We start from the raw sequence: 13,270 nt of genomic DNA on the forward strand, positions 1-13,270 counted from the left end.
AGCCGCACAAATGCCCGTGCGGAGCTCAAGTTTTCTCCCGCAGCCCTCACGGTCTCTCTTGCCGCCGGAGTGCCACCAGGTCCTGCCACCAGGCCGCCAACGACGTTATCGCGAGGGCCCTCCGATCAGCGGAGGTACCCTGCATTAGGGAGCCAGCAGGGTGCTCCACCACGGACGGCAAGCGTCCTGACGGGATGACGCTTGTGCCTTGGGCGAGGGGGAGGTCCCTCGTGTGGGATTTTACGTGCGCCGACACCTTTGCCCCAAGTCACCTTCCCGACACAGTGCGCCATCAGGGTGCTGCAGCCAGCTAGGCGGAGGACGCCAAGAAGAAGTACGCATTTCTGATGGACTAGGGCTTCCCATGAGATGAGATGAGATGAGACGGGCCATCTCGAATCCTTATCGAGACAGCCAAACCGAGACGAGATGAGACGGTAGTTGTCTCATCTCATCTCGGTCTCATCTCGTCTCATCTCAAATCTCACTGAGACATCTCGATAACCATAAGACATGGCAAATACATGCGCCGTTGAAAAATATGTTCAATATTTCCGACAATGGTTACGTATACATATTCCGAGTGTAAACTTCGTGTTAAGTAAAAGTTATATCTGTTACTTTCGAAACGTGGTGAAAAGTTTACGGCGAAAATCAAAATATGTAGTTAAAATTATCCAATACTATATTTTGTTTGGGCGATTTTAAAGTGACAAATTTAGAACGGCATTCCATCGTAACATGTGGGTGTTGTCAGGAGGATCCCCCGAGAACTCGAGATTGACGTTCATCCATATAAGTACAACAAATTGGATGTCACACTTTCAATTTGTTCAAGAGAGACTCGGAACGTGTCGAAATAGCGATCAAATTCATAAGTGGGTTTTGCCCACCAATAAATTTTCCAGTACGTAGTGCAATAGAAATAGTAAAATTTATCCACAAGTTAAAAATTTTTGAAAGATCTAAACGCTTAAACCTTACCGACTCGTAAATTTAGCGTGTGTCGTGGTATCTCGGCGAGACCGAGATGAGACGAGATGAGACGAGATGGGATGAAGGCCGTCTCATCTCATCTCACGTCTCGTCTCAGTTCAACCGAGACGAAATATTCTGTCTCATCTCGTCTCATATCTCGTCTCATCTCGAATCTCATGTGACGTCTCATCTCATGGGAAGCCCTATGATGGACAGACACATTTTTGCGTATTTATTGATCAGAGTATAAGTTGTATCGCAGAGTATAAGTTACAAATTGTGTATAAAAAAAGCCTAAACGACCAGCGCTGTACATAAAATATCCCTAACTGAAAATCGCAGAAATCGCAGAATTAAACGCAGAAAAATCGTGACAAAAAGAAACGCAGCAAAAATCGAAGACAAATTCCAGAAAAAACGGGGTTACAAATAATACACCTCCTCCAACTCTTTTCCTGGAGGAAGTGTACCCAAAATCGAGGCGACGTTTCCTCGTTGCGCGGCGAGGGAAACTCGTTGGCGAAGAAAATTGACAGCATTGAGCTGTCCAGTCGTGGAGCCAATCCTTTGCCCAATTTGTTCGATGAGGGCGAGTCCCTCCTGCCCCCAAACCCCAGTCGTTTCCATGGCAACCGGGACAAAAATGTACCGGTCCATCAAGAAGGCGTACTTCCTCTTCTTGGCGTCCTCCGCCTTGCTGGCAGCAGCACCCTGATGGCGCACTGTGTCGGGAAGGTGACCTGGGGCGAAGGTGTCGGCGCACGTAAAATCCCACACGAGGGACCTCCCCCTCGCCCAAGGCACAAGCGTCATCCCGTCAGGACGCTTGCCGTCCGTGGTGGAGCACCCTGCTGGCTCCCTAATGCAGGGTACCTCCGCTGATCGGAGGGCTCTTGCGATAACGTCGTTTGCGGCCTCGTGGCGGGACCAACGACCGGCGCTCCGGCGGCAAGAGAGACCGTGTAGGCCGCGGAAGTAACCTGGAGCCCCGGACGGGCATTTGTGCGGCTGGCAGATGTCGCAGCCGAGGCGGAGAGCGACGGAGACACGGAAGGTCTCGTTGGAAAGGAGGGTACCGAGTTCTGGAGATGGGAGGGTGTTGAGCCACACCCCTGCGTACTTATTGCGCAGGGACCGGAGTCGGGCAATATCCTCCGGGATAACTGCTAAATCGGAGAGATGGGACAATGTTTTGTCCAGAATAGGGCGCTCCCACGCGGCTTGGACTCCTCTGACGGTTTCAGGTGGGAGGTCCGCCATGCCGAGATCCGTCCAACGCTGTACCCCCTCTGCCATGGCGATGTCGTTGCCATGGAGATAACCCGGAAGGAGACGTTCTACGTGGGGCAGGACGCTGTGGGCGGACGCAATAAAACTCGGTATCGCCATATCCACAGCGTGCCTGACCCCGAGGCCGCCTTCCTTCACGGGTAGGGAGGACTGCATCCATGCAGCCTCCGAGAGGGTACAGTTTAGGATCCCTTCCAACGCGTCCTTAAGGGTAGCGTCGTAGTTGGCAAGGGCATCCATCTTCCTCCACGACGGGGCGCAGCGGAGAAAATAGATGAGATGGAAATTGACGCGCGGAGTAGGAAAAAGGCCGAGTGGGCCGAGGAGTCGTTGGAAGAAAGTTGCAAGACACATTTTTGTCCAGGTTGCCATGGAAACGACTGGAGTATGGGGGCAGGAGGGACTCGCCCTCATCCAAGAAATCGGGCAAAGGATTGCCTCCACGACTGGACAGCTCAATGCGGACAATTTTCTCCGCCATCGAGTTTCCCTCGCCGCGCAACGAGGAAACGTCGCCTCGAGTTTGGGTACACTTCCTCCAGTAAAGGAGTTTGACGAGGTGTACTATTTGTAACGATGTTTTTCAGGAATTTTGTCTTCTATTTTTGACGTGATTCTGTTTCGCCACGATTTTTCTGCGTTTAATTCTGCGATTTCTACGATTTTTTACCCGATTTTTCTTCGCTTTTCAGTTAGGCATATTTTGTGTACAACGCTGGTCGTTTAGGCTTTTTTATATATACGAATTGTAACATATACATACACTGCGATACAATTTGCACTCTGATCAATAAAAACTTTTCTTGTCTGTTTAAAATAGATTGTCGAAAAAAGTTTGAGTGGGAAAGACGACGCGTCCTCCTTTGTCAGCGAGCGAGTGAGTGTGAGAGTGAATGTTAATCAAGTAAGTGGAAGTCGAGCAAATTAGAAGCTCCATTTTTTCTAGTCGTCAAATATTCGAATCAAGTCTAAAAATTAATTAAAATTAGGAATTTAATTAAAGTTTTTTAGTTATTCATTTGGGTCTACCTTCCTTCAAGCTAAATAAAGCACAATTGGCACGATTTATGCAGTTTTAAGACCTGGGAGCTCATGCTCGAACGCGTCGTTAGCTTAGCGACGTCGTTAAAATTAGCGACACATGCTCAAAATAATTTTTAGCGATGTCGGTAATGCTAAGGACACATTTGAGCATGTGCCCTTAGCGTTTGTCGCTAGTAGCGACACCAACGTACGCTCATAACTTTATCTGTCGTTAAGACCATGAAATTTGTTGTAAAAATTTTCGACGCTTAAATAGCTGTCGAAACGAGATAAATTTGTCGTAACCGTAGTTCTCATTACCAAAATATCATGGCCGTTGTTCACTTCGTGCAACATCAAGCGGAAGGACGCGAACACCTCCACCGTCGCGTGTTCCTCGCCAAAATAAACCCTCTTGAGACTATGGACGACGACAAACTCATAGCAGACTACCGGTTTCCCCGCCACTCTATTCTTAAAATTACCGAATTATGCGCCCCATTCTTGCAAAGGCGAACCAACAGAAACCACGCCCTTCCTGTACAACTCCAAGTTCTAGCCGCACTAAGGTAAAAATAATTTACTACCACAATTGATGTAATGTTACACTAATTATTGAACTATAACTTTAAATATGTAACAACAATATTTTTTATAATATTTATTTATGTTTTTCAGATTTTATGCAAAGGGGGTTTTCCAGCTTGATCTTCAAGGATTGACGGAAATATCACAGTCAAAATTAAGTCGAGTGATACAAGATGTCTCCCTTGCAATTGTGCGACATGCCCCAACGTTCATCCGGTTCCCAACTACGGATGACGAAATTTTAAGAACAAAACAAGCGTTCCACGCCAAGGCTGGTTTCCCAAATGTTCTTGGAGCTGTGGACGGAACATTAATCAACATTCAGGCCCCAAGTGGTCCAATGTATGTTGGGCGGAAGCGATAACACTGTCTCAACGTTCAAATTATTTCTGATTCGAAGCACAAAATTTTGGACATCGTTGCAAAGTACCCTGGCTCCACACATGACTCTTTTATTTGGAAAAATTCGGCACTACGGGGAAAATTTCAATTATCAGGAGACAGTAGCTACGGGATTGAACCTTGGCTTCTTACTCCATTTGAGCGCCCTGCCACAGATGCACAACGACGTTACAATATTTCTCAGAAGAAAACGCGTCATGTTGTCGAGAACGCCATTGGATGAATGAAGAATACTTTTAGATGGATTGATAAGACGGGTGGGTGCATGATGTACCGGCCCAATCGTGCGTGCCGAATTATAGGAGCTATAGCTGTACTTCACAATTTGAGATTGGAATTAAACCTGCCAGAGTATCATGCCTACGATGATATCGAGGATGATGACGCTGAACCGCAAGATCCCCCAGCACAACTTCGGGAAACAGCTCTCACACGAGAAGGAATTCGAGCAGGAGATCAAATTGTAGAGGATAGATTTACTTAAAAGTTATGTTATTTAGTGCATTACTTGAATATTTTGTCAGCCAGTCATGCGCTTAAATTTAGTGTGAAATGTTAAATCTTGTTTAAGCCAAAAAATATTTTATTGTTATAAACACGAAACGATGAGACTTGAAATATTATACTTGATAACATTGAATTAATTGATAAAATTATTCAAATTAACATAACAAATTAATGCATAATTTAGAAGGGAATGTGAACACCTAGTCCCAGTTTGAATTTCATGAGTCGATTTCTCTCCTCCATTGCCGATCCAATGCGTTTCAATTCCTCCAAAATGCCTTTCTCAACACTAAGTAATTCAATAGAGGGTTCATCTGTCCCCGCTGATTTTCGTTTCCTCTTCTTGGAAGTTGGCACGGATGAGTTGGGGACGATGGCAAATAATTCATCATTATCCTTAACCATAACAAAATATTTAGGCAAGATTTATAAAGTTGTTATAATTTCCACACGCTTAGCATAGTTGGCGAAATAGAACATTCAGCATTTTCATTAAGATCATTTGTTGAGAACGACGACGGGTCGGACGTATCGATACCATCTGGGATCCCAAGGATGCCTTCCACCCCAATGAGACGAACCATTTTCTTCTCCCACGCCAGGAACCCGGCGAGCGACTCCTCAATTTGATCCATGTCCGACTCTTCCCATTCTCCTCCTCCCGTTTTGTGATGTGCTTTAATTGCCGCAGAGGCCTTTTTCTTGGTTTCCGACTTCAAATGACGGAACTGCTCTTTGACCTTTGTCGCGGTCCTTGATAATTAAAGCGAGTTATTGGCATTCGTGACCGACTTCTTAGTACCACTGATATGGAACAATCGGTGATCCAAAATGGTGCCAAACAATTGAGAAAATAGATGCACCACACACCAAATGTGCATAAGAACCGAAAAAATAACTCGAATTTTTACTTCGGATTTGTCAAGATTTTATGTCCAAATCATGGATTCATTTTCCTCGTTTATTTTCCACCATTGGCGAGAAATTGTATCACAATTATTTATGTATATCTTGTTTCCGCCTATTCTGCACCATTAATGCAAAATTATGCCAAAATTGTGTATGTATTTTATCTGCCAATTCTGCACCAGTGGTGCAAAATTATGCCGAAATCATAATTACAGGGTGAGCTACTTCTAACGTTACAACGGTTTATTTTGATTGAAAGGAAGTCAAAATTTTTTAAGGATTTTTTCGATGATGTCGCTAACCTCATAACGACATCACAATTCCGACGGCATGACGACAAATGATGAGCATACGTCGTTATAGTTTGTCGTAATTATGGCGTCGTTAATTAACGACGTCGCTAAGTTAAGGTCGCGTTCGAGCATGAGCTCCCAGTTCAAGTCCAAGTCAAGTCCAAGCATAAGTTTCATTACGGCACGAGGTCAGATCACCACAAAATTAGTTATCACAAGAACATAGTTCTGAAGTTGATAAGCCCCTGCCGTAAGAGATACAATTTGATACGCTGACGATCTACGGATCCCTCACAGGATACCCTACGCTGGGACCGCTTACCCTTGACGAGCCGGGGTGTGGTACACCTAACGCGCGATATTTTGGAGAATGGATCCATTTATTAGCACGCCCTGCGAAGCAAGGGAGCTATTGAATTCCTTTTGTCCGTCTGTCTGTCTGTAAAGCGAGTTATTGGCATTTCTGACCGGCTTATTAGCACCACTGGTATCGAATAATCGGTGACTCAAAATGGTGCCAAACAATTGAGCGGATAGATGCAAAACGCTCCAAACGTGCAGAAGAACCGGTAGAAATAACTATATTTTTTAATTCTAATTGTCAAGATTTCATGTCAAAATTATGGTTTCTTTTCCGTCGTTTATTTTCCACCGTTAGTGCAAAATTATATTATAATTATGTATATATGTTGTCCGCTTATTATGCACCATTAATGCACAATTATACAAAAATTGTGTATCTATTTTATCCGGCTATTTTGCACCATTGGTGCAAATGATGTAACGTTAGAAGTAGCTCACCCTACTACCCTAGAAAAAAGGATGACAAATTTTGAGGGAAAATAATTTTTTAACAGGTATGGTTTCAATTTTTGCGTGTTAATTTAAAAAAAATTTGTATCAAAATGTGCAATTGCAAGTTTACAAAAACTAAGCACCATTCTTCTTTATAATTTATCAGACAGAAATATATCTCAATTTCTCAATATTTCTCAAATTGTGATAGTTGAAAGTCAGAAGTGAAGTTTTATGGAAAATTAATTAAAAAATTGTGCTTAGGTTAAGGTTCGATACTTTAATTTTGTTTGAAATTAATATCCACGCGAAATTCCAGGAATTATTTCGAAGAAAAATTTTAAATTTTATTAGCTCACCCTGCGTAGCACGGGAGCTATTGAATTCCTCTTGTCCGTCCGTCTGTCCGTCTGTCTGTCTGTCTGTCTGTCTGTCCGTCTGTCTGCTCACGAGGCTTTTGCATCAATTGATGCTAATTAATTTGCCCTATGTGCAAATTTTAGCAAATTAGTAGCACCATTGGTCTCGAACAGCCAGTGACACAAAATGGTGCCTAACAATTGAGAATATAGATGCAAAACACACCAAACGTGCATAAGAACCGAAAAAAAATAACTAGAATTTTTACTTCGAATTTGTCACGATTTTATGTCAAAATTATGGATGCATTTTCCTCGTCTATTTTCCACCATTGATGGAAAATTATATCACAATTATGTGTATCTTCTGTCCGCCCATTCTGCGCCATTAATGCAAAATTATGCCAAAATTGCGTATCTATTTTATCTGCCAATTCTGCACCATTGGTGCAAAATTATGCTAAAATCATTGTTACAGGGTGAGCTACTTCTAACGTTACAACGGTTTATTCCACATTATTACCTCACCCTGCGTAGCAGAGGAGCTATTGAATTCCTCTTGTCCGTCCGTCTGTGTGTTAACGAGTTTTTTGCATCAATTGATACTAATTAGAGCCAGTTATTGGCATTCCTGACCGACTTATTAGCACCACTGATATCGCACAATCGGAGACTCAAAATGGTGCGAAACAATTGAGAAAATAGATGCTAAACGCACCAAAAGTGCAGAAGAACCGTCAGAAACGCTTATGATTTTGACGTCAAATTTGCTAAGGTTTTATGTCAAAATCATGGTTTCTCTTCCCTCCTGAATTTTGCACCATTGGTGCAAAATTCTATTCCCATTACATATATCTTTGTTCCGCATATTCTGCACCATTAATGTAAAATTTTTCCAAAATTGCGTATTCATTTTCTCCGCATATCCTGTACCATTGGTATAAAATTATACCAAATGGTTATTACAGGGTGAGCTACTTCTAACGTTACAACGGTTTATTTAGTTCAGAGTTTTCCTCAAAGCATAATCAAATCAAGTAAGCAGGAAAAGGGCATTAATTCTCCGTTGAAGGAAATCCGATGATAATTTAATTGAATATGATTTACCTCAATGGTCAAAAAACATTTTAAAATGATTATGCCTCTTAAGCTGTGAAGGGGGTGTACCAGAATTTTGTGGGACTTCCAGGTAACCTATGATTATGAAATTTTTTAGGAGCATACATGGGGCAATTTGAGGCATATTTGCGAAAGAAATTTTTTACAAACTTCAAATTTTGAAAAAATAAAAAATAAAAACCAAATTTTCGGAAATATTTAATATTTCCGACAGTTTTTCGAAATTTGCAAAAAAAAAGTTCACTATTAATTATTTTCTTACTGTACCCTCACGCCAAATTTCAGGTCATTTTGACCAAAAATGAAGAAAAAATCGCGGTTTTTTGCAAAAAACTTCCAACTTAAAAATCATTTAAAGGGGAGACCTGAGAACTTTAATTTTGGCGACAAAGCGTTTCTATTATCGCATACAACATATTTAAAATCAAATTCAAAATATTTGAAATACAAACTATTTTCGGTTGTATGGTTAATTCCGGTCTGGGTCTCTAGCAATTTGCAATGTTAGTAGAAATTATTGAATTACACGTGCAAAATTAGTCTCCCATTCTGAAATGCGATATTCTTAAGCAACATTTCAGTAGGCTGTTTACCTTCGACAACAAATTAATGGTAAATTAATGCGTATTTAATAACGAGACTTGAAGGTAAGTCAATAACATTATGTATATATTTATGGAAAGGTTACCTGGGAGTCAACATAACCTCTTTGATAAATGTCCATTAGCAGGTTTTTCGTTGTTTGTAGGGATATACAGAGTAGGCAAAAAAGACAAGAGATGCATGTCTAAGCACACATTTTAAGTCTGATTAGTGATACAAAACTTTAGGCGAAATAAAGCACTTTTCCGCATACATGTAACCCACTTTTCAACATATTTCATACGATACAATATTGACAACTATGATTCAACTTTTTCAGTAATTTACTGCCTAAACCTCATTCTGCTTTACGGGATGAAGATTGAACTACTAAATTGCAAAATCTTGTTAATTTTGCTCAAAGTTTAGTTTTATTAATCGAAATTATTACAATAGGGAATTGAAATTTATCGTCCTTATCCAAACTTCTCTGCCCACCCTGTATATTCTTATTTTATATGTGTGCTTTATACCTGTCATCATGTCTCACCCTTCTTGAATACTGTTCAATGTATTCTGTCTAGAAAATCAACATACCTATTTATTGATTTTACTCAAAGAATATTTTTTACATATGATTTTGCAGATAAGAATTTCTCGAGTTTTATTTCAATCAAATTCTTGTTCGAAGCTTTATTTACAAATATGAGTAAATTATGGTACTTAAAAGTTTTAAGTTAAAACTGATACTATTATCCATAAATTTTAATCCTAGACTTTTAATTACAACATTTCCTATGATATATAAATGAGCAATAAGTGTCATGTGAAAATATAAATTCAGGTATTCGTCAATATTTATGCCACAAAATCCTGTATATTTTTCAAAACTGTGGAATCCTTCACATTTGCTTGAAGCCATTTCTCCACCTTTCCGACAACTAATTCCCGCAAATCTTTTTTATCTTGGTGTTCCATTTTGAAGAAAGTAATCGCCAACAAGGTCCCTACAAGGAGTCTATCCCATCCATTGTTGGTAATGGCTGGATCAAATAAATAGAAAATGAACAATCGGATTCTTTGACAAAATTTTTGTATACAGAGGATGGTCCCTTTTGAATGTTAACAATACAAAAGTTCCTATAAAACCGAAAATATCGGATTAATTTCAAAGAAATCATTATCAGATATAGAAGTAGGGCTGACATGCATAAAATATGCATGATGAAGTCCGTACACCCCCTGTCTCCCAATCTGGCGAATTTGTTGTCTGACGATCCCCATAAGAGCTTTGCCACTGTTTTGCGCTACCTTTTTTGATATTCTTGACCAGATTTGTCGAAATCCTCTCAAATTTTTGGCCGGTTTTTGTCGACTACTATATTCTTTCTTGCATAAACCCCAAATATGTCAATCGTTCTTGTGTGGGTGGAATGTCGGGGGATTGTTCATTTGCTCTATCTCACTTGCATGTTAAATCGCTTATCGCCGAGTGGAATATTGGACTTAGGACTTTTTAGAACCGTTAGGACTTTTTAGAATTAAGCATCGACTGCACTTAGGACTATTTAGAATTAAGCATCGAGTGCACTTAGGACTTTTTAGAATTAGAACGACGTTGTGGTTGAGAACACGGATATTTATCTCGCCTCCTATCACTACGCGTACTTACTGGTTTTCTACTTTTGATTGAAATAGTAGCAACGCGCTCCACGCATATTTTGGTTGGATTGAGTTTAAATTTTACAACGACAACTAAAATCAGCATACCCGAAATGCTTAACTTGTCCTAATGAACGAAGTTGAGCGTGCGAAGGATTCCAATGGGAAGGAAGCCATTCAAAAATTTAAGCCAAAATTTAGAATTTTCTATAAGTATTTTACCGTTTTTAAATTTTTACGACTGTCAAAAATCGACTACGCACATGTTTTAAATTACAAACTTGATTTTTCGAAACTATTAAAAGACCAGCCTTGCTTCTGCATTTTGGTTTTGAAAATTTTTGGGATTTTAAAAAACCCAAAATCATGAAAAAATTCCAGAATCCTAATAATTTTGAATCTTTAACTGAAAAGCAGGGATAAAATAATGGCGCGCCATGGCGCGCCGCCGCCGCCGAGGGTTTTCACTACTCACGCCGCCGCCGATATTGTCATCGGCGTGGAGCTCTGGTGTGGGGGACTTTATTTAATTTTTTCTGTAGACCCCAATTTACGAACTTTAATGTTGCGGAGCAAACTTTTTGAAATTTTGAGTTTCCTTGTACTACCACGAATTGACGTGGAAGAGTTGGTGGTGAAGCGAATTTTTATGGAATTCGCTTTTTGGTGGGTGGCTATAACCAGAGGCGACCTAATTATTAGCTCACCCTGCGTAGCGGAGGAGCTATTGAATTCCTCTTGTCCGTCTGTCCGTCCGTCTGTCCGTCTGTGTGTTAACCAGTTTTTTGCATCAATTGATACCCATTAAAGCGAGTTATTGGCATTCGTGACCGACTTATTAGCACCACTAATATCGAACAATCATTCAGCGGTCAAATACAAATTTATTGTTTAGCAAACTCACTATCACAAAGAATAGCGTTAAAAATTACATTCTTGATTCGACGAATCAAATTTATCAACTTTAGGGGGGCAAAATGGTTCAAAGATAACAAAATTGGCTTTTCTAACGCTTTAACGTTATTGTATTACTTCCACTGACTAGAAACTACTCATGTCAACCTACCCCGAACCTTCTCAATGATACTGGTGTCAAGTATATTCGACGGCGAAGACAACAGTCAAAGGGTATTCCATCTACAGTACCCTACATTACTCCGCGAATCCTGCACTTTGCTTTGTCTGGCTTGAGAATTCTACCCTGCCTACAAATCTTGGTTCCATTGAGGAGCAAATTGTTTTGGAGTATATCCTGGTAGTACCCAGTGTCCGGGCGAGTAATAATTTCGGCAAGAAAACTGGTCCAAAGGCCTCCCAGATCGTTACTGACCTACAGCCAAAGAGTATGCATACCCAATAAAAATAATAATCGTATATTTCTGTGCTGTTATGCATTCTGCATGTATTTAATGGATTTAATTGCACACACTAGTCTGCCTCTTCTAGAAAAATTCAGGCTTGTGTCTCAAATCATACCAATAATATTTGAATCGGTCAGGGCCATCGAGGTTCCAATTTTGGCATCAGGGGGGAGGGCTATTCCACATTCAGTTTTACTCAGGACATGCGATTTCTCGTAAAATCAGGTCTGGATCGTTTATATGCATCAGTAAGAGTAGGTTGAGCAACGTTTTTATATAATTAAGGATATGCAAACTTCGTCAGCACATTTCGAACCGTATCACACACAAATTTTTGGCAAAAATTACTAGTGATTTTTGTAATTTACAATTTTGCATGGCTTGTTAGGTTAACTATTTGCCTTCAGTCTTGTTCCATAGTCACTTTCGGAAACTCATGGCCAATTCGGGTTCCATAATGTATCTTCCAATTCAATACTATGACGAATAAAGGCCTTGGATTTTGAAATATAATTTGTAAGTCCTTTTTCATTTTTTCTAAGGTCATACATTAATCGAACCTTGGCAGATTAACCTTCATTTGGGCCTAAACTTCTCCCTATATTGGCGTACAAAAGAGTTTTTACTCAGAACGGGACTATGACCAAAAATAAAATAAAACTGTGAAGTGGTCCTAATGTAGGGTGATAATCTCCAGAAACATGCCAAGTATCAATTCGTTCAAGATAACGTGAGCAGAGAAACAGAAAAAATTCGCTTGGTCCTATCATTGTTGGACGCACCATATTGAATTCCTCTTGCCCGTCCGTCTGTCCGTCCGTCTGTCTGTTAACGAGTTTTTGCATCAATTGATACGCAATAAAGCGAGTTATTGGCATTCGTGACCGACTTATCAGCACCACTGATATCGAACAATCGGTGGCTCTAAATGGTGCAAAACAATTCATGGGATAGATGCAAAACGCACCAAAAGTGGAGAAGAACCGGAAGCAATAACCATAATTTTGACATCAAGTTTTTTAAGATTTTATGTCAAAATTATGGACTCATTTAAATCGTTTAGTTTCCACCATTGATGCAAAATTATATTACAATTATGCATATCTTTAGCACGCTTATTCTGCACCATTAATGCAATATTATACCAAAATTACGTGTCTTATTTATCCGCCTATTCTGCACCATTGGTGCAAAATTATGTCAAACTCATTATTACAGGGCGAGCTACTTATAACGTTACAACGGTTTATTAGCTCACCCTGCGTAGCACGGGAGCTATTGAATTCCTCTTGTCCGTCCGTCTGTCTGTCTGTTCACGAGGTTTTTGCATCAATTGATGCTAATTAATTTGCCCCATGTGCAAATTTTAGCAAATTAGCACCATTGCTCCCGAACAGTCGGT

At 40.4% G+C, this 13,270-nt stretch overlaps 1 protein-coding gene across 1 annotated transcript; it reads left to right on the plus strand.

The window, feature by feature from the left end:
• The first annotated feature begins 3,621 nt into the window (after window positions 1-3,621).
• On the plus strand, window positions 3,622-8,990 carry LOC110850498 (putative nuclease HARBI1). Its single transcript, XM_035852448.1, has 4 exons — window positions 3,622-3,860; window positions 3,970-4,221; window positions 4,522-4,637; window positions 8,905-8,990. Exons 1-4 carry the CDS (start codon window positions 3,622-3,624, stop codon window positions 8,988-8,990), a joined length of 693 nt encoding a protein of 230 aa, XP_035708341.1.
• The last annotated feature ends 4,280 nt before the right edge of the window (window positions 8,991-13,270 follow it).

The sequence above is a fragment of the Folsomia candida genome, unplaced genomic scaffold, assembly GCF_002217175.1.
Source record: "Folsomia candida strain VU population unplaced genomic scaffold, ASM221717v1 Fcan01_Sc005, whole genome shotgun sequence".
NCBI lineage: Eukaryota > Metazoa > Arthropoda > Collembola > Entomobryomorpha > Isotomidae > Folsomia > Folsomia candida.